Source organism: Coenobita brevimanus, chromosome 66 (genome assembly GCF_032717465.1).
Source record: "Coenobita brevimanus isolate Jiangsu-jjx chromosome 66, ASM3271746v2, whole genome shotgun sequence".
Lineage (NCBI taxonomy): Eukaryota > Metazoa > Arthropoda > Malacostraca > Decapoda > Coenobitidae > Coenobita > Coenobita brevimanus.
In genome coordinates this window covers 26,297,678-26,320,396 of record NC_137019.1, presented here as the reverse complement: position 1 = coordinate 26,320,396, position 22,719 = coordinate 26,297,678, and the positions used below count along the sequence as shown (strand labels likewise).

General features: G+C 42.9%; 1 protein-coding gene across 1 annotated transcript in view; it reads left to right on the top strand.

Annotated features, from left to right (window-relative positions):
- Positions 1-22,719, top strand: part of Ctl1 (choline transporter-like protein 1) — a 764,015-nt gene that overhangs the window by 3,531 nt on the left and 737,765 nt on the right. Inside the window, exon 2 of the mRNA XM_080276719.1 lies at positions 6,072-6,229. Within this exon, the coding sequence (XP_080132845.1) occupies positions 6,072-6,229 (158 nt within the window). The remainder of the gene's footprint in view (positions 1-6,071; positions 6,230-22,719) is intronic.

Here is a 22,719-nt window from a genome sequence, read left to right as displayed (position 1 = left end):
AATTCTTGAAATTTGCTAATTTTTAATGCCTTCCTGAAAGTGACATTTACTGGTGATTGCGTAGCCTATGAAGCACTGTTACTGTAATGCATTACCCATAAATAAACGTTTCTCGTTAAATCTGTTTCCCTGTTTTTAGCTGTTCAGTTGTGACAGCTCTTGTTTGATTCATCAGGGTAATAGTGGAAGGGAGTGTCCTGAGTGTTTAAGCCTAACCTGATCACTTCCCCCCTCTGACTTCCTCATGGCTGACATTAAAATTTCTTCAGTTGATGTATTTTCTGCCATTACTGGCCTCAGTACTAACAAGGCATATGGGCCTGATGGGGTCCCTCCTGTTGTTCTCAAAAACTGTGCTTCTGTGCTTACACCCTGCCTAGGCAAACTATTTCGCCTTTGTCTGTCAACTTGTACCTTTCCTTCTTGCTGGAAGTTTGCTCTCATTCAGCCAGTCCCAAAGAAGGGTGACCACTCCCAACCCTCCAACTATCGTCCAATTGCTTTAACTTCCTGTATTTCAAAAGTTTTCGAGTCAATTCTTAATAAAAAAATTTTAAGGCATCTTTCCTATCACAACCTTCTTTCCGATCGTCAGTATAGGTTCCGTCAGGGACGCTCCACTGGCGATCTTCTCACCTACCTTTCAGACTCCTGGTCATCCTCCTTTCGGGACTTTGGCGAAAGCTTTGCCATTGCACTTGACATCTCAAAGGCTTTCGATCGAGTCTGGCACAAATCTTTAATTTCCAAACTGCCCTCCTACGGTTTCTATCCTTCTATCTGTACCTTCATCGCTAGCTTCCTTTCTGGTCGTTCTATAGTTGCTGTCGTAGACGGCCATCGTTCTTCTCCTAGATCTATCAACAGTGGTGTTCCTCAGGGCTCTGTCCTATCACCAACTCTCTTCCTTTTATTCATCAATGATCTTCTAAGCTGTACATCTAACCCTATCCACTCATACGCTGATGACTCCACCCTTCACCTTTCCATTCGGTTCCCGCAACGCCCATCTCAACAGTTACTTCAAGAAACAAGGGATGAGGCTATGGCACACCTAATGTCTGACTTGGCTCATATCTCTGACTGGGGTAAAAATAATATGGTTGTCTTTAATGCTTCTAAGACTCAGTTCTTACACCTATCAACCCGACAAAATCTTCCACAGGTATACCCACTAATGTTTAATAATATTCAGCTTAATCCTGCATCATCCTTGAACATGCTTGGGGTTTCATTTACTCGGGACTTATCTTGGAAAGATCATATTACATCTCTTGTAAAATCTGCTTCCAAGAGATTGGGTGTGCTAAGCCGACTCCGCTCTTTCTTTACCCCTGCACAATTGTTGACTCTATACAGGGGTTTTATCCGCCCCTGTGTGGAGTACAACTCTCACGTGTGGGGAGGCTCCCCACATACAGCTCTTCTCAATAGGGTGGAGTCAAAGGCTTTTCGTCTCATTAACTCTCCTCCTCTTACTGACTCCCTTCAACCTCTGTCTCTTCGCCGCACTGTTGCATCTTTATCTCTTTTCTATCGCTACTTTAATGGTCACTGCTCCTCTGAACTGTCTGCTTGCATTCCTCCACCTCTACGACGGGCGCGTAGCACCCGTCTGGCAGCAAACTCTCATCCCTTTTCTCCAACTCTCTAATGCAAGAGTTAACCGTTACTCCCAGTCTTTCATTCATGCAACAGGTCAGCTCTGGAACTGTCTCCCTCTGTCTGTATTTCCTCCTGCCTATGATCTCCAGTCTTTCAAACGCAGTGTGTCCAGGCATCTCCAAATGATCGGATCTTGAATTTGGCTCTCTATTGTATTTTGTTTTTCTCTTGGAGGGAACTGTTACTGCGGGCTCATGGCCTTTGGTTCCTTCTTCCTCGCATAAAAAAAAAAAAAAAAAGCCAAATTATACTATGAATTCAACCAAGCCCAACCTAACCTACAGTTGGGAAGTTGGGAAACGAAATCCCTCTTTGAGTACATAGAGTAAGTTTCTTCCATTGCGCTGGAAATAATCGTAGGTATGGCTTAACGGCATAACCCCTCAACGGCCATGGACTCAGAAATTTGCATGCACCCCTGGCTGGCCCCGGAACAATTTTTGAAGTTCTAAAATCAATGTATTTTCCTTAAAGATGTGAAGAGAATTGTCTGGCGCACCCAGCAATGTGCTTTTTAGCTTCCAAAATCCATTCAGTGATTTGCAGGAGAATTAATAAAATTACGCTGCATGTGCCATATGGGTGAAAACAACTGAGATTAAGCGACCATCTGACTGCTTGGGATGGTAGCGTAGGGTCATGTTAACATACCAGTGACCTTCTTTCCCTTCCCATAAATGTTCATAGTTTTTTTCATAGCTTGCACTAACTCGATATCACTGACACCGGTACTCTAAAGAGTTGTTCAGTGCCAGGGGTTATTAAGGGGTTAATGGTATACATTACACTTTGCATCAATACTCTCTCTTTCACATATACACACAAAAATGAACAAAAGAATGAGTGCTAAATATGCATTTAACTCTCAGCAGAAAGATCTTACCAGTTCAGTTCATATTCCTGCAGTTTATTTTCTGTTTTTTCTGACTTTTTTAAAGGATAAGCTGGCTAATTAGTGAAGCCGGCGATTAGTGAGTTCGGCAATTCTACTGAGTGATAAAATATGCAAACAAAGAATACAGTGAGGATAGTAAGAGAATAAAAAATAAAGAATAAGGTGAGGATTCTGGTAAGTCAGTGGTTTTTGGAACGGATTTTCCTTAACAGAATTGTGCTAGTGTTAATTGAAATTTCCTCTTAAATAGATCAACTAAATACTAGAAAAAAAAGTTTAATTTCTGTTTTTTCGTACTTTTTTTTTCTTTTTGAAGAAATCACTAATTAGTGGAGTCGTTTGGTGGTAGGTGGTGGCGACCATCATCCACTCACTTGATGTAGTGCTGCCTACTTCTTCCTTAGCCTTTATCATTCTTTTTCTGTGCCTGTGTCCTCTCTTCCTATTTCTCCCATCTCTCTTGTCACTTATTGCTTTTCTTTCCTTTACAGGTGGCTTTACATTGAGTGACAAGCCAAAAGGTTTCCTGTAAGCCAAGAAACCATTTACAACGCTGGGTGGTAACCATATAACCAAATCATACGTGCTCCCTACGTGTCAGCAAGTGGGTTGGTGGAGGGTTAGTGACCCTCCCCGTAAAACAAATAACTCAAAGTCAAATGGCCACCCCTTACGGGATTATGGCGTCTGGCAATAGATAGATAGATAGTTAATTATGAGTTTGGCAGTTATGGGGCTCAGCTGTGTATTTATGATAATTTTGCAAAGGAAATTATTTTTACATGACATTACATACTGTAAGATTTTTATATACCTGCTTAGTGACTCTCCTGTCTGACCTGTATGGGGATCCGAGTTATGAGTGTCCAACTTACCGAGGCTTGACTGTGCTTCAGTCTTCCTCATTTAACTCTACCTGCTGCTTTCCAACCTCTCCCTCCACACCCAGTTGCAGTCCTTCATCCTCTACACATGCTGAAACCATCTTGATCTACCCCTTCATATTACAATGCTAATCCTGCACATTAAAGTCCCAACTTTCCTGTTAACTCTTCATTTGCAGTCCCAAACCACCAGGTCTTTCAGTCAAAGACAAACTATATATTATTCTAATCATACTTGTCTCTCTATGTTCATGGCCATACGTATATCCTTCTCTTTCATTGCTCAGATCTCACTACTGTCCAGCTCCACACTCCTAAACAGGCTTCATATTAAGACCCCTTAACACAAAGGGAAAGCCCTCTCAGTGTCAGGATGGGCAACAACTCCCTGAGCTTCTCCCAACTTCTTCATACCCTTGATACTGAGCTAACTCCAGCCCAACCCCCAGCACGTGTCATGTCCTCGAAAGAAGAAGACTCCTCCGCATACTCAAGAGTCTCTCCAGCAAGATTAATCCTTTCCCACCTCTCTGCTTCTTTATGCTCCTCTCTAGATTCCATGTGCAAAGTCAGCATAATTTTGCAGCTTACCTCTAGTGCCACTTCATCTCTTATGCACCCGCTGATCACAAACACTGCACAAAATGGAATTTCTTCCCTCACCCTTGTGGCAAACTGCCTATGGCCACACTCCTGGTTTGACAGTACTGCCACTTTCCCAAAATATTTTAATTATTATTGTATCTGCCTTTACTGTTATACCCTCATGCCCCATTCCATCTTTCTATCTCCTGAATCTCTCCTCTGCTACCCTTTCATTCTCCACAGTCAGTATCAAATCATCAGCATACAAGACTTTCCATGGGAGTTCATTTCTGAAGTCATCTGAGAAAGCTTCAGGCACCATAATAAACAACAAGGGGCTCAAAACTGATCCCAGATGTTCACCAACATTCACGGCAAATTCCTTGCTCAAAGCTCTTTACATTCTCATCTGTGTGTGAGCACCCTCAAACTTTCCCACAGCCCTTCTAACCAACCACTCCTCAATCACAAGCTTTCTCATTGCCCACTTCACCACCTCCACGGACACTCTGTCAAAAGCCTTCACTAACAAAACAGTAACAAAATACCACTCTCAGGTTCTCAGACAGTGAATATTTTATCAGAGGTTCCTCTGCCTGGCATAAGCCCAAATTACATCTCATCAGTATTTACTCATTCCATTATCATACCTTCCAGAACTTTCTTCATTACCTTCATTATCAGGTCTAGAAGCTTTATGGCTTTTATCACTTCTTTCCAGGGCATCACCCTTCTCCTTGTACGCATTTACAGTCATGCTCTTCAGCCATTTTCTGGAGCTACACACACACATGAATGGAGACCTTCAGCTTCCCAGCAGTCACCCTAGACACACTTACCACCTTCCCTAACTGCATTCTGTAGCTTGCCTTGCCCATGGTACCATCATCAACCAAAGGCTAAGGGTCAGACACTGGATCTGCTGTCTTCAGTTTTTACTGGATCCATAATATCCTCACTATGCAATACTTCTTCTCACACTCGTCATGTGTGATATCTCATTTTCTCTTGTCATCTGTTTAACCTTCTTAAATACCACATGCCTCATTTCAGCATTATGTAGGCTCCAGCAAAAGTCTCTGAGACTTATACTTTGTGCTGTGTATCTCCTTTCTGGCTTTACACTGAGCAACCAGTCATTTCTCTCTTTTACCACACCATTTCCATTCCTGATTTTTTTTTTTTTCCCCATTTCTCTCTTTAACTGCAGATTTTACACCCCCATCTCACCATCATCTTTCATGATGGGCCCTTTGTCCAACCCCACACTGAATCAGTAACTCCCAAGAATTTGTTCTTGAGAGCTGTGTTCTCATTTACACCTCTGTCTACAGCCCCCTGCTCAGCCATCAGTGTCCTTCTTGCTGTAGACAGCATCTTGCAGGTTGGTTTTCCAGCTTCCATATAACTTCTTTTCTTCACAACCTATTTCTTTAGTACCATGTCACATTAGTAATTTGTGTTGCTTCACACATTCTTCACCCACCTGTAACTTTCACGTGCTTTACTAGCCCCTTATTGGCCTTCCTGACCAGGAAGTAGTCAGTTTGACTATTTCCCCATACTCGTAAGCAATCAATCAAGAGTTTATTAATCTAAAAACCATATACCTCACAACCATGTTCAAAGCTTCTCTGAAATTCAATATCATCTCACCTTCACTCCTTTTACCACCTGTTCATCCTCCTTGCACACCTTCATATTCTTGTTCTGCTGCACCTACATGGCCATTACAAGCTATTCCCCATCCTATAATCTCATCATCCCCTGCCCTCCATCCACACTTAACAAATTATCCCAAAATCTGTCTTTTTCTTTATCGTCTAAGCTGGCCTGTGGAGCATATGCCAATATTACTTGTAATTGTTAAATGATCCTACTAATGTTGATATTGATTATGGGATGTAACACTGCTGTAGCTTTTAAGACTATTACATCAGATTATTCACAGATGCATGGTGTTGTTCTGACAATGAGATTGCATATAGACTATGTGGTAGGTTTTCTGGTAGATAAGATCTAAGCACTTTCATGTTTTTCAGATTTTCATAGCTGCATTTGCTCTTGTGTTTGGGGACCCATTAAGAGTGGTGAATGGATATGACAGTTTCGGCAATGTGTGTGGGAGTGAGAATACAGACATGAAACAACATAGGGAGCGTTTCATGAACTTCTCAGGCCATGACATGTCTGAGTATAAGTAAGTTCCTTTGTTGTTATTTTTTGCATTCTTATGTAAGTACTGTAAGTTTGTGAAGATAGATACTGTATTATCATTTGTTGTCATGTACTTCTTTTTTCAGAATATGTTTTTCAGCAAAAGAAAGTATTGGTAATAAAATGCCATCATGCTGTATCTCTTGTGTATTCAACATCATATAAATGAAAAAAATGCAATTTTGAATAAAGCTGATTTTTTTCTATTAATCAAACACTTCCTTATGGCTTTGAATTCATAGTACGGTAACTGTATGAGTACTGTCCTAGACTCCAACCTTCATTTAATTAACTAATTTTGTTGTGTAAGTAAAAGCTAGGTAGAACAGGGCTGTCTGTACATACAGTAAACTCTCAGTTATCCGTCGTCACAATACCCAGTACTTTTTGCTCAGCTGCATCATGCAGTATCCGAATTTGGCAATATCTGGCACCAAAACGGGAAGCAGTTGGCGGTACTGTGCACTATTAGGCAGTAGCTAGCTCTGTGGCCAGGGTGAGGAGTGGTTGGAAGAAGTTAAGGGAGCTGTTGCCTCTCCTGACATTGAGAGGGCTCTCCCTACTTGCCAAGGGGTCTTTGTATGTACCATGTGTTAGGAGTGTAATGCTGTATGGTAGTGAGACCTGGGCAGTAAAGGAAGAGGATATTCGCAGGCTCAGACGTACAGAAATGACAATGATTAGGTGGATATGCAGTGCGTCCCTGAGTGCAAGGCCTGGGTGGGGAGGGGCTAGGTTTATGAAGGAGGAATTGAGTAGTAGGATGGGACTGGAGTTTATTGATGTTGTGATGAGGAGAGGTAGATTGAGGTGGTGTGGACATGTGGAGAGGATGGAGGAAGATAATTGGATGCAGAAAGTGAGAAGTGTTAATATTAGAGGTGGGGTTGCGAGGAGTAGACCAAAAAAAACCTGGGACGAGGTCATTAAGAGTGACCTCAGGGTTAAGGGACTGAATAGGGAGGCTGCCATAGACTGAGCAGCATGGATAGCCGCCATTAGGTGACCAAGGCCGATGCAGGCAAGCATGTTGGAGCATTCAAAAACAAAAACAAAACAAAACAAATGTTTATCATCTAAGACATGGAACCCAATTGACCCATGAGTAGACCCACAGAACTGCACACACACCTGCCTGTTACAGTGCATTGTGGGAGCAGCCCACCTGATGCGCCAAGCCAACCATTGCCCCCCATTCCTTGTGCCTCACTTGTTGCTGTAGTGCTGTGACTTCCTTTGTGATCCCTCAGTGTTCCATGTTGAAGTGCTCTAACTACAGTTTCCTAGTTCAAAGTGATGGCCAAGTTTGTGGCTTTTGTGGCAGTCCCAGCACTAGGTGATTATGATTATGTAATGTACTGTATTGCTGTACTACAATATACGTACACTCACAAATGCTAATTTCTGCTGAGGGGAACCCCCTTCTTACCCCTGTATACTCCGGTAAGAGGGCAAGGGGGAACAAAACGAGTTCCACCATCCTCTACCTCAGCTCCCAACCCTGTCCCATACCCCTACCCCTCCCCCCTTTCATTCATAACTGGCAGTAACATATCAAGCTGCCCTCATACTTAAAACTCTTGGTCATACTACTATTCCATCCATCCATCATCCAATCCTATGTTGCCCCATGAGAAGTGTAGGAGCCCAGGGCTAGGCAGGTTGGTCCTGACACTTAAGATGAGAGTGACCAGCCTCATCTGAGGCATTATGTGAGCAATAAATGCCAATCACTCCTTGGATATACACCTGCACCGGCTCAATCCAATTGAAGCGCCTTATTTACCCACTAAACCACCAGGTGCCTTAATTTGGTTATATGGTTACCATCCAGCGTAGTAAATGGTTTCCCGCTGTACAGGAAACTACTGTATTTGGCTTGTCACTCAGTGTAGAGTTACCCATAGGCAGAAGGAAGGGGAAAGAATGAAGAAAAGAAAGACAGAAGAGGGAGTGTAAAGTCACCTGTAGGCAGAAGGAAGTGGAAAGAATGAAGGAAAGAAAGACAGAAGAGGAAGGATGGATGAGAGGAAAGGGCAGACACCCAAAGCAGCACTACATTGAGTGAGTGGTTGGTGAGTGCCCCACCTACCACTACAGTTACACTGCATAAAACAACAGACACACACACACACACACACACACACACACACACACACACACACACACACACACAAAGCAGGTCACCGGCAGAGACAGAGCTCCTTCTGGATTGAGGGGAAATAAACGCTGAATTAGCGGCGAAAAGGAGATCAACCTATTGTGATTACATGAATGAATATGTGAGTGGTGGTCCCATCTGATGTTAATGAAAAAACCACAGGTTTCAGTCATACAAGAGTACGAGACACAGTGGAATTGTAATGGTTTCGTAGGTTGTATTGTGGTGGAAAGGGATAGTTCGTTGTTTACATCTGGTGACGGTGAATGTGCTGGCTTCTCTGATAAAAATAAGGGTAAAGGAAGCACTAAACTGAACCAACCAAGAGTAGCAGGAGTGGTGAAAATGGCGAAAAGAAATGTCCAGGAATTAAAAAAGATCTGTCTATCTATCTATTGCCAGACGCCTCAATCCTGTTCGGGGTGGCCACAAACAAATCGCCTCCACGTCGCCCTGTCCCTTGTCATTTCGCTGCCCTGCTCCCAACTCACACCCTCTCTCTCATATACCTCTCCACCCCATCCCCTCATCTCATCCTCGGCCTCCCCCTCCCTTTTCCCCCCTCCACCTGTCTCACATACACTCTCTTTGTCAGTCTTTCACCCTCCATCCTCTCCACATGGCCAAACCACCTCAGTGTATTGCTCCTAACACTTCCTATCACATCCACATCCACACCAACACGCTCCTTTATATCCTCATTTGTCAGCCTACCTCTCCTTGTGACTCCACAGGCTCCTCTTAAATAGCTCATTTCCACTGCTCTCACTCTTGACTTGTGTCCTTCCGACAACGTCCAAGCTTCACTTCCATACATTAGAGTTGGTATCACAGTACTGTCATGTAGTAACTTTTTCACTTCCATGCTCACTTCCCTGTTTCTTATCATTGCTTTCAAGGAACCAGCAACCTTTCTTCCCTGCTGTACCCTTTCAAGCACCTCACCCTCCAAACCTCCATCCTTACTCATCACACTACCCAAGTACTTAAACGTATTCACATTTTCCAATTTCTCACCATCCAACCTCACTGTACATGTACATTCACTGACTTCGCCTCTCTCAAAGACCATCAATTTACTCTTCCCTACATTCACCTTTAGATTCCGTTTCTTACACACTCTCCCAAACTCATCCACCAAGCCCTGCAGCTCCCTTTGTCTTCACTCAACAACACAGTATCATCTGCAAACAACAGTACAGGGAGTTTCCAAACTCTATCCTCTCTCACCAGGGCCACTCCAGCATCCACTACCGTACCTTGTACCTCTTTTATTACCCCATCCATGTACAGATTGAACAACCATGGAGACATGACACATCCCTGTTTCAACCCATCCTTCAAAGAGAAAAATTTACTCGGTTTACCATCCACATGCACTGCAGCCTTAGCACCATCATACATACTCTTCACAGCATTCAACAACTTCCTGTCTACTCCATATATTCTTAATACTTTCTAGAATCCTTGTCTATCCACCCTATCATATGCTTTCTCCAAATCCATGAAAGCTGCATACTACTTCTTTCCCTTCTCTAGAAACTTTTCCACTAAAGATCTAAGAATGAATATCTGATCTACACAACTTCTTCCCTTCGTAAAGCCTCCCTGTTCTTCTCCAACTAATTCCTCTGTTCTTTCTCTAACTCTGTCAATAAGTATCCTACCATACACTTTTCCTATTATACTAAGAAGACAAATGCCCCTATGATTACCACACACTTCTTTTTCCTGCTTCCTGTGTACAAAGGAATAATTATACCTGACTTCCAATCCTCTGGGACTCTACCTTCCTCCCAGGCCAATCTGCACATTTTCCACATCCATTCTACTACTATCTCTCCCCCATGCTTCAGCATTTCGCCACACACTTCATCAATTCTAGGGACTTTCCCCAATTTAACTTTCTTCATTGCTTCCACAACTTCTATTCTACTGATTTCTTCCTGTCTTCTTACCTCCCTCCTTCTCCCAGCCATTCCCCAGCCACTTATACTCGCATTATTTCCATCGTCTATGTTCAACAATTCCTTAAAGTGTTCTCTCCATCTTCTCACTTTTTCTCCCCTCTCCACTAGTAATCTACTATTTTTATCTTTCACTCTCCTGCTAACTTCATTTCCGCCCTGTCTTACTCTCTTCACCTCTTTCCAGGACATTTTCTTACAGTCCCTCCACTTTACACTCAGATTCCTTCCAAATTCCTCATCCACACTCTTCTTACTCTCTCTTACTAATCTTTTCACCTCTCTCTTTCTTTCTACATATTACGCACTCTCCCGCCTCTCATCTTCTTCCACGCCCCTATTTCTCATCCATTCATTGTATGCCTTCTTCTTTTGTGCCATAGCCTGTCTCACCTCTTCATTCCACCACGCTGTTCCTTGCACCCCCCTCTGTCTTCTCTTCATCCTTCACACCACATCACATGATGCACATATTTCTTCTGTGAATATCCTGCACACACCTTCCATGTCCCCCATCTGCTCCAATTCATATTTGCCCAATCGTTCCTCCACTTCTCTCTTATATTCTGCCTTTTTCTCATCCTCTTGTAACCTTTCCACTCTCCTTGCAAATACTCCTTCTTCCCGTCCTTCCCTTCTTCTATTTCTTCATCCTAATTGGACCTTGATTCTGGCCACCACCAAGTAGTGGTCAGAAAGTCCACTCCCCCAACCTTTATAAGCTCTTGCATCCATTACACATCTTTGCATCCTTTCATCCACACACACATAATCAATCATTGCCTTTCTTTCATTCAGTTCACCACCCACCCTTCTCATCACTCGCCATGTATACCTGTGGATCATTTTATGCCTGAAGAGGGTATTGGCTATCATCAACCCCCTCCCAGCACAAATGTCCACTAACGCACTGCCATTCTCATCTATCTCAGCAGGCACACCCCACTCACCAACTATTCCATCCACCTTCACATTCCCTATTTTACCATTCATATCACCGATCAAGAACGTTAAAAAAGGTATGGTCAATAATTAGAGAGCTGCAGGATCGGATCTTAGAACAGGAGAAAAAGATTAAGATAATGCAGAGCAAGTTGGAAAGAATCTGCACATGTAGTGCTGTACAAGAATGACAAGTTACAGAATTAAAAATGAGTAATGAATCAGCCTCAAATGAAATAAAACAGCTCAAGAGGGATAATAAGAGGTTGGACAAAGAAAGTGACAGGATAAAAAGTAAACTATATGAGCATGAATCGAAGTCATTGATCCAAGATGAATACATTAAGGAAATCAAGGAGCAACACAAGGGGTGGAAGAAAATTCAAGAGAAAGGAAATATAAATTTGAAAGAGATCATAAAACAACAAAACAAGGAAAAGGTGGAGAAGGAAGTGGTTAGGGTACGAAGAAGTAGAGAATATTTAGTCGGGGATGTAGCAGACAAGAAAAAATGTGTGATAATCTCAGGAGTAAAAGAAAAACATATGACAGTAAGATCAGAAAGGGAAAGAGAAGAACTGAGTAAGGCTAAAGAGATAGTATCAGTAGTTATGGAGGGTAACAGTGAAGCTCAAGAAGAGATTGAAAAAGTGTTTAAGTTAGGAAAGTACAAGGAAGGAGGGGCGAGGCCACTTGAAGTAAAGTTTAAGTCTCAGGTAAAGGTAAAGGAAATCATCACCAGTCGAACAAGGCAGTACATCTTAGGTGGATGGCAAGCTGATGACAGGGAGAGCTGGAGCTCCCATTTCACCAATCCTCTGGACTTCTTCCTGACCATCTCCCTTTCCTGAACATTTTCAGTGTTTTCGTTTACACAGAGAGTAGGCTAGCATATTCTCTTAAAACATTTACCTTGAACTGTCTACATCACGTTACATGCACGTAAGATATCACACCTATTTCCACTCCCTTTAGCAGTGGCTGCTGCAGTATTACTAGCAAACAAGGTGATATCTTTGATTGCCCCACCACCGACAAGGTAGGGCTGGTGGTACAGGGTCCTCCCAGTCACTATCAAGCAACTGTGCCGGCAGCTACTGTTCCAAATTCTGTTCATGCTCATCAGCAGAGAAGTGCATGTGCAGCCCTATTCTTCACCAGTATCCGTTGTCTCAGCACCAATCTGAATCCAGTTCATTTTTTCTTACAGTCCATATCCCCTCTGGCCCTGTTCCTCAGAGAACCATAAATTTCTCACTCTACCGAAATATCTCCATTTTGTTTTCCTGGTTACCATCTCCTCACAAAGTTCCTTATCAAGGGTCGCACCTGTTGTTATATCAGATCTGAATGTGCAGTTGACACTGTTTTAAACTTCAATCCAACTATTTTTGATTATTCACTTTTAAACTAAATTATCTAGATATTACCAAATATATCTGTGTAGTCAATTGCTCTCCCAATGGCTCTGCAAAACCCAGTGTATTTGACTCCATATTGACACTGTTGAGTAATCTTAACCTTTCCCTTAGCACAAAAATTACCATTTGGGGTGATATTGCGTATGTGACATTGAATGGTTATTGCATTCTGCCAGGACTGATGATGCTGGTTTAGAGTACGAGCTTTTTGCAGAATTGTTTAATCTCACGCAGTTGGTAAAGCAATCAACCAGAATACCAGATAATCCTGACAATAATGCCCATCTCTTGGATCCATCTATCTATCTATTGCCAGACGCCTTAAGCCTGTAAGGGGTGGCCACAAACATGTCGCCTTCATGTCACCCTGTCAACCACCATTTCATTGCCCTTCTCCCAGCTCACACCCTCCCCCTCATATACCTCTTCATTCCATCTCTTCATCTCATCCTTGGCCTCCCCCTCCCTCTCCGCTCCCTCCACCTCACTCACATTCACTCTCCTTGTCAGTTTCTCACTCTCCATCCTCTCCACATGACCAAACCACCTCAGTGTGATTCTCCTAACGCTTCCTATCACATCCACATTCACACCACAACGCTCCTTCACTTCCTCATTTGTCAGTCTGTCTCTCCATGTGACACCACATGCTCCTCTCAAATAACTCATTTCCACTGCTCTCACTCTTGACTTCTGTCCCTCCAGCAAGGTCCAAGTGTCACTTCCATACGTTAGAGTTGGTATCAGAATACTGTCATGTAACTTTTTCACTTCCATGCTCACTTCCGTTTCTTAGCACTGCTTTCATTGAACCAGCTTTCTCTCTTGTTGTACTCATTCAAGCACTTCACTCTTTAAACTTCCATCCTTACTCATCACACTACCCAGGTACTTAAATGCACTCACATTTTCCATTTCCTCCTCATCCAGCCTCACTGTACATTCACTGACTTCACTTCTCTCAAGGACCATAACTTTACTCTTCCCTACAGTCACCTCTAGATTCCGTTTCTTACACACTCTCCAAGACTCATCCACCAAACCTTGCAGCTCCCCTTTGTCTTCACTTAACAACACAGTATCATCTGCAGACATCAGTACAGGGAGTTTCCAAACATTGCCCTCTCTTTTTAGGGCCACTCCAACATCCACTGCCCTACCTTGTATCCCTTTTATGACCCCATCCATATACAGACTGAACAACAACAGACATGACACATCCTTGCTTCAATCCAACCTTCAGACAGAAAAATTCACTCAGTTCACTATCCACACCCATACATACTCTTCTACTCCAGATATTCCATCTACTCCAGATATTCTTAACACTTTCCACAATCCTTGTCTATCCACCCTGTCATATGCTTTCACCAAATCCATGAAGGCCATATGCAACTTCTTTCCCTTCTCTAGAAACTTTTCCACTAAAGATCTAAGAATATCTGATCTACACAACCAATTCCCTTCCTAAAACTTCCCTGTTCTTCTTCAACTAATTCCTCTGTTATTTCCCTAACTCTGCCCATTGGTATCCTACCATATACTGTACTTTTCCTGTTACACTAAGAAGACAAGTGGCCCTATGATTACCACACACTTCTTTTTCCCCATTTCCTTTGTAGAGGGGAATAATTATACCTGACTTCCAATTCTCTGGGACTCTACCTTCCTCCCAGGCCAGTCTGCACATTTTCCTCATCCATCCTACTATTATCTCTCCCCCATGCTTCAGCATTTCACCACACACTCCATCAGTTTCTGGGCTTTCCCCATTTTAACTTTCTTCATTGCTTCCACAGCTTCGATCCTACTGATTTCTTCCTCTCTACTCACATCCCTCCTTCTCCCGGCCATTCCCCAGCCACTTATACTTGCATTGCTTGCATTGAACAATTCCTTATTCTCTCTACTAGTAATCTACCATTTATATCTTTCACGCCCCAGCTAACTTGTTTGGCACCCTGTCTAACTTTCTTTACCTCTTTGCAGGACATTTTCTTACATTCCCTCTGGTTTGCACTCAAGTTCCAAATTCCTCATCCTCTCTCTTCTTACTCTCTTTTACTAATCTTTTCACTTCTCTCTTCCTCTCTATATATAACTCTCTCTTCCATCTCTCAAGGTTTTCCACGCCTCTGTTTATCAGCCACGTACTATATGCTTTCTTCATTTGTGCCACAGCCTGTCTCCCCTCTTCAGTCCACCATGCCATTCCCTGCATGCCCTTTCATCTTCTCTTCACCCCACACACCACGTCACATGCTGCACAGATTTCTTCTGTGAATGTCTTGCACACACCTTCCATGTCCCCCATCTGCTCCAGTCTTTACTTACCCAATCGCTTCTCCACTTCTCTCTTATATTCTACCTTTTTTCCATCCTCCTCTAACTTTTCCACTGTCCTTGTATGTACTACTTCCTCCTGTCCTTGCCTTCTATTTGTGCATTTTATTTGGACTTTCATTCTGACCACCACCAAATTGTGGTCCGAAAGTCCACTCTTTGCATCCATTGCAGACCTTCTCAACCTTTCATCCACACACATATAATCAGTCACTGCCTTCTGTTCATTCAGTTCACCACCCACCCTTCTCATCACTCGCCTTGGTCCTCAGTCATCACATTTTGGTCAGTCCTGGTCTGAGTCTTCTTGTTCGTATTTTTATTTAGTTGTTTTCTGGGGAGGGGCACTACCTTTTCGCCAACCCACTTGTTGTCATGTAGGGAACACGTGTTGGTTGGTTAGAAGGTTACCACAGACACGATACATAAAATCCATCCCAGACAATTTACCATCCAACAAACCTCCTGGCCCAGATGGAATTCCTACAATTGTTCTGAAAAAGTGTTCCCCAGAACTTCCCTTTGTTCTAGCTAAATTATTCAGACTCTTCATACATACCTCTTCATTCCCCAATTCATGGAAGGAAGCCAATATCCACCCAACTCCAAAGAAAGGAATTTTCTCTGACCCCTCTGATTATGGACCAATAGCTGTCATTTCTTCTCTTGGTAAAGTATTTAAAATTTTAATTAATAAGCACATTGTTGAGTATCTTGAATCCAACAACATAATTAGTGATAGACAATATTGTTTTCACCACAAAAGATCCACCATTGACATAATCTCTTGACTCATACTGTCCATCAATCAATTGACCAATGTGGAAAAGCTTATGCAGTAGCCTTGATATTTCTAAAGCTTTCAACAGAGTGTGGCAGCTTTCCCTGCTGTCCAAACTCCCTTGCTATGGACGAATTTCTTTTGTTCCTCTTCTTTCCTCATATCTTAGTGACAGAAAATTAAGAGTAAAAATAGATGATGTATGTTCCAGATGGTGGTGTCCATCATCCACTCACTTGATGTAGTGCTGCCTACTTCTTCCTTCACCTGTGTCTGTCCTCCTCTCTTCCTATTTCTCCCATCTTTCCTGTCACTTCTTATTGCCTTCCTTTCCTTCACAGGTGTCTTTACATTGAGTGACAAGCCAAATGGTTTCCTGTAAGCCAAGAAACCATTTACAGTGCTGGATGGTAACCATATAACCAAACCATACATGCTACCCATGTGTCAGCAGGTGGGTTCGTGGAGGGTTAGTGCCCCTCCCTGTAAAATGAATAACTCAAAGTCAAGTGGCCACCCCTTACGGGATTATGGCGTCTGGCAATAGATAGCTAGACATTCCAATTTCCACTCAGCTAATGCTGGCATGCCACAGGGATCAGTTCTGGCTCCAGCCCTGTTCCTGGTTCATGTTAATGATCTTTTATCTGTCACCCACAATCCCATTCATTCATATGCAGATGACTCAACACTACATAGTTCATTAACACTCAGACACCCATTTACAAAGTCTAATATCTCAAACTCTCAACTCAGTATAGCCATCTCCATAATCAAGACTTATCTTTGATCAGTGAATGGGGATAAAACAACTTTGTCTCATTTAATGCTAGTAAAACCAAATATATGCAGTTTACTAATAGACAGGTATTGCCAGATTCGTATATTACCTTCAGTGCTAGTAATATTCCCATCTCCAAAAGTATTGAAAGTCTCGGTGTTTCACTTAATAATGCCCTCAGCTGGACCTCTCATGTCAGATTACTTGCTAAAACCACCTCAAAGAAACTTGGATTATTGTACAGAGTCCATAACTTCTTAGAGTCATGTGCGGTCTCAGCTTGAATATTCATCACCCTTGTGGAATGGATGTAGAGAGGTTACACCGAAAGAGCTAGACAAAATTCAGAACAATGCTGTTGGAATTATTAATAACTTTGCTATTATAACTAAACTACCTCCCCTGCAAATAAGATGGAATGCTGTCTCTTGCATTATTTTACAGATATTATTATGATAAGTGGCCAGACGAAATTACATCCATTGTGCCACCTCTCCATGGCTTCCCTCATGCTGCACACACATCTGGTAGTGCTCATGACTGGAATCTCACACAGCCATATTGCAAAACTTCTGCTTATCAGAATTTTTTCATTCCCTGAACTGTATCTGTCTGGAACTTGCTTCCCCGGAGTTGTTTCCCTCCAAACTTCAACCTACAGCTGTTCAAGTTTAACTATATTATATGAATGAAGGATGCCCATTTGTTCTGGGAGAAAGAGGGAGGTGAGAAGACAGGAAGAAATCAGTAGGATCGAAGTTATGGAAGCAATGAAGAAAGTTAAATTGGGGAAAGCCCCAGGAATTGATGGAGTGTGTGGTGAAATGCTGAAGCATGGAGGAGAGATGGTAGTAGAATGAATGTGGAAAATGTGCAGATTGGCCTGGGAGGAAGGTAGAGTCTCGGAGGATTGGAAGTCAGGTATAATTACTGTATTCCCTTGTACAAAGTAAAAGGGGAAAAAGAAGTGCGTGGTATTCATACGGGCATTTGTCTTCTTAGTTTAATAGGAAAAGTGTATGGTAGTATACTTATTGACAGAGTTAGAGAAAGAGCAGAGGAATTAGTTGGAGAAGAACAGGGAGGCTTTAGGAAGGGAAGAGGTTGTGTAGATCAGATATTCATTCTTAGATCTTTAGTGGAAAAGTTTCTAGAGATGGGAAAGAAGTAGTATGCAGCTTTCATGGATTTGGAGAAAGCATATGACAGGGTGGATAGACAAGGATTTTGGAAAGTATTAAGAATATTTGGAGTAGATGGGAAGTTGTTGAATGCTGTGAAGAGTATGTATGATGGTGCCAAGGCTGCAGTGCGTGTGGATGGCAAACTAAGTGAATTTTTCTCTTTGAAAGTTGGGTTGAAACAGGGATGTGTCATGTCTCCATGGTTGTTCAATCTGTACATGGATGGGGTAATAAAAGAGGTACAAGGTACGGTAGTGGATGTTGGAGTGACCCTGGTGAGAGAGGGTAGTGTTTGGAAACTCCCTGAACTGTTGTTTGCAGATGATACTGTGTTGTTGAGTGAAGACGAAGGGGAGCTGCAAGGCTTGGTGGATGAGTTTGGGAGAGTGTGTAAGAAACGGAATCTAAAGGTGAATGTAGGGAAGAGTAAATTGATGGTCTTTGAGAGAGGTGAAGTCAGTGAATGTACAGTGAGGTTGGATGGTGAGGAATTGGAAAATGTGAGTACGTTTAAGTACTTGGGTAGTGTGATGAGTGAAGATGGAGGTTTGGAGGGTGAAGTGCTTGAAAGGGTACTGCAGGGAAGAAAGGTTGCTGGTTCCTTGAAAACAGTGATAAGAAGCAGGGAAGTGAGCTTGGAAGTGAAAAAGTTACTACATGACAGTATTGTGATACCAACTCTAACATATGGAAGTGAAGCTTGGACCTTGCTAGAAGGACACAAGTCAAGAGTGAGAGCAGTGGGAATGAGTTATTTAAGAGGAGCCTGTGGAGTCACTTGGAGAGACAGGCTGACAAATGAGGATATAAAGGAGCGTTGTGGTTTGGATGTGGATGTGATAGGAAGCGTTAGGAAGAACACACCGAGGTGGTTTGGTCATGTGGAGAGGATGGAGGGTGAAAGACTAACGAAGAGAGTGTATGTGAGTGAGATGGAGGGGGGAAGAGGGAGGGGGAGGCCGAGGATGAGATGGAGGGATGGGGTGGAGAGGTATATGAGAGAAGGGGGTGTGAGTTGGGAGCGGGGTAGTGAAATAGCGAGAGACAGGGCGACGTGGAGGCGATTTGTTTGTGGCCACCCCGAATGGGATTGAGGCGTCTGGCAATAGATAGATAGATAGTTTTTCCTTCCTCTGTTCTGTTAAAAAATAAATAAATAAAAAAAAATAAAAAGAATAAATCAAAGAGGAGTTCAAGAATATTTGAATAAGGAGAGATGCAAATGAGGAGGAGAGAGCTAAAATAAAGGAGCTACTAAAGGAAGCAATGGCAGAAAAACGAACAGAGAATGTAAGAAGAAAAGACTGTGTTTTATTGGAGAGTTATAGATCAGAATTTGAGGAAGTGGTACCGATGGAGAGAGGGAGAGAAGAGGGACTGAAGAACATTGAAAAAAGTTTGAAAGTGGCACATACTAATGTTGATGGTTTAATATTGGCAAGGTTAGAAATCAACGATTTCATGAAGGTACATGAACCAGATGTTATGTGCTTTGTAGAGACCAAGTTAAGAGAGGATATTGATATCCATATGGAAGATGATAAATACAAACTGTGGAGAAGAGACAGATAAGAGAATATGGGAGGAGGAGTGATGATAGCAGTGAAGAACAGCATAAATATAGATAATGTTGAACTTGGAGAGGGTAGGGTTGAAGTGATAAATATGAAATTTGAAACTGGAGAGAATGGCAAGAGAGACATCACAGTAGTATATGTTCCCCCTAAGACAAAATCATGGAATGACGATGAATACCAGGAGATGTTGTCAGACGTGGTTAGATATCTACAGAAAGTGATTGAGAAAAGCAACAATGCAATTCTGATGGGTGATTTTGATTGTAAAGAGGTGAACTGGGTGGAATGAGACTCAGGAAGCAGTGAAGATTTGTCAGGCAGTAAATTGTTAAAAATCTTTCTATCTATATACCTAGGCTGCTTCCCCCGAAGAAAGGGAGGTAGCCGAGACAGGACGACACACTCTTAATTTACTCATCCACACAAACACATTCATACGCATCTAAGCCCCGAGGGGAGAAGGGACGGATCCTCACTGCACCACACTGCACAAGAATCAACTGCGCAGTGCAGTCAGTGACATCCACAGCAGGGCCCAATAGCATAGCTTGTTTATCCCTGTGACATCATAATGGAACCATCTCTTTACCCGCACCTGACCTGATCAGCTGATCAGACCAAGTGCGGGAGAATATCCCCTCAGGGCTGCATTATTCATTCACGATTTCTCTCCATTTATTTCTGTCACGCACAGCCACTCTTCCTTGCTCAACGCACATCCCTCTCACATGCAGCGCTTTCTTCACACTGTCCATTCATCCTATTCGTGGTCTCCCTCTCAGCCTTACACCTCTCGCATCAGATCTAGTTATCTTTTTCACCAGTCGCTCATTATCCATTCTCTCCATATGCCCAAACCATTGCAACACCCTATGCTCAACTCGATCATCCATCTTCCGCACAACGACAGTTCTCCCTTGCACTTCATCATTTCTCATTCGATCCATTTGCGTCACTCCACACCTACTCCTCAGGCACCTCATCTCCATTACATTCAAACTTTTCCTCTCTGCTACACCCATATTCCATGTTTCAGCCCCATATAACACAGTCGGTACCACAGCACTGTCATGTAGCCTTCTCTTTACATCCATTCTAAGCAAACGATAACTAAACACATTATTCATTCCTCCCAGCACCTTTCCTACATCATTCATTCTAAACTTCACTTCTTCATCTATTCTTCCATCCACGGCAGATTGTGACCCTGAATACATAAAACACTGCCTCCTGAAGCAACTCACCATTCAAAACTGTATTCATCCTTCTACCATCTTTTTTTTTTTTTTTTTTTTTTTTTTTTTTTAATGCAAGGAAGAAGGAACCAAAGGCCATGGCCCGCAGTAACAGTTCCCTCCAAGAGAAAAAGAAAATACAAGAGAGAGCCAAATTCAAGATCCGATCATTTTGAGATGCCTGGACACACTGCGTTTGAAAGACTGGAGATCATAGGCAGCAGGAAATACGGACAGAGGGAGACAGTTCCAGAGCTGACCTGTTGCATAAATGAAAGACTGGGAGTAATGGTTAACTCTTGCATTAGAGAGTTGGACAGAAAAGGGATGAGAGTTTGCTGCCAGACGGGTGCTACGCGCCCGTCGTAGAGGTGGAGGAATGCAAGCAGACAGTTCAGCGGAGCAGTGACCATTAAAGTAGCGATAGAAAAGAGATAAAGATGCAACAGTGCGGCGAAAAGACAGAGGTTGAAGGGAGTCAGTAAGAGGAGGAGAGTTAATGAGATGAAAAGCCTTTGACTCCACCCTATTGAGAAGAGCTGCATGTGGGGAGCCTCCCCACACATGAGAGTTGTACTCCACACAGGGGCGGATAAAACCTCTGTATAGAGTCAACAATTGTGCAGGGGTAAAGAAAGAGCGGAGTCGGCTTAGCACACCCAATCTCTTGGAAGCAGATTTTACAAGAGATGTAATATGGTCTTTCCAAGATAGGTCCCGAGTAAATGAAACCCCAAGCATGTTCAAGGATGATGCAGGATTAAGCTGAATATTATTAAACATTAATGGGTATACCTGTGGAAGATTTTGTCGGGTTGATAGGTGTAAGAACTGAGTCTTAGATGCATTAAAGACAACCATATTATTTTTACCCCAGTCAGTGATACGAGCCAAGTCAGACATTAGGTGTGCCATAGCCTCATCCCTTGTTTCTTGAAGTAACTGTTGAGATGGGCGTTGCGGGAACCGAATGGAAAGGTGAAGGGTGGAGTCATCAGCGTATGAGTGGATAGGGTTAGATGTACAGCTTAGAAGATCATTGATGAATAAAAGGAAGAGAGTTGGTGATAGGACAGAGCCCTGAGGAACACCACTGTTGATAGATCTAGGAGAAGAACGATGGCCGTCTACAACAGCGGCTATAGAACGACCAGAAAGGAAGCTAGCGATGAAGGCACAGATAGAAGGATAGAAACCGTAGGAGGGCAGTTTGGAAATTAAAGATTTATGCCAGACTCGATCGAAAGCCTTTGAGATGTCAAGTGCAATGGCAAAGCTTTCGCCAAAGTCCCGAAAGGAGGATGACCAGGAGTCTGAAAGGTAGGTGAGAAGATCGCCAGTGGAGCGTCCCTGACGGAACCCATACTGACGATCGGAAAGAAGGTTGTGATAGGAAAGATGCCTTATTCTCATTTATTCTCCATTGCCTCCTTTCACACACTCTTCTTAACTCCTTTACCAACTGTCACAATCTCTCCTCGGAATCAGCCACCAGTGCAGTATCATCTGCAAACAGTAGCTGATTCAGATTCCACTCTTGACCATCAGCATTCACCAGACTCAAATATCCACCTAACACTTGCATTCACCTTCCTTGCAACATCCATTTAATTATTAACCACGGCAACATCACACATCCCTGCCGCAACCCCATTCTCATGGGAAACCAATACAGTCGACCCTCTGTCTTCGCGGGGTTAGGGGCCTGAGACCCCCGCGAAGATCGAAAATCCGTGTAAAATTGGTGCCCCCCTAAAAACACCCCTAGCCCCCCATTTCCTTCTTTAATAAAAGAAAACCCCTGTGTACATGTCAATAAACACTTTATTTATAATTAAAGTATGAAAAAAATAGTTTAATTGCGTAGGTGGATGGCCGCTCACACAGCTCGTCACAGCTACACTTTCACCCTCCACCACCTTTACCAGGATTTTCCCTCCCGTAACTTGTCCAGCAATTCTGCCTTCTCTAGCAGGGTCACTACCTTCTTCTGGCGCTTTGGGGTGCCTTCAGAAGATGTCTTGGTTGCTCTCTTATGACCCATGATAGATAAAATGATAGTGTCACGGAGAGATCAGCGA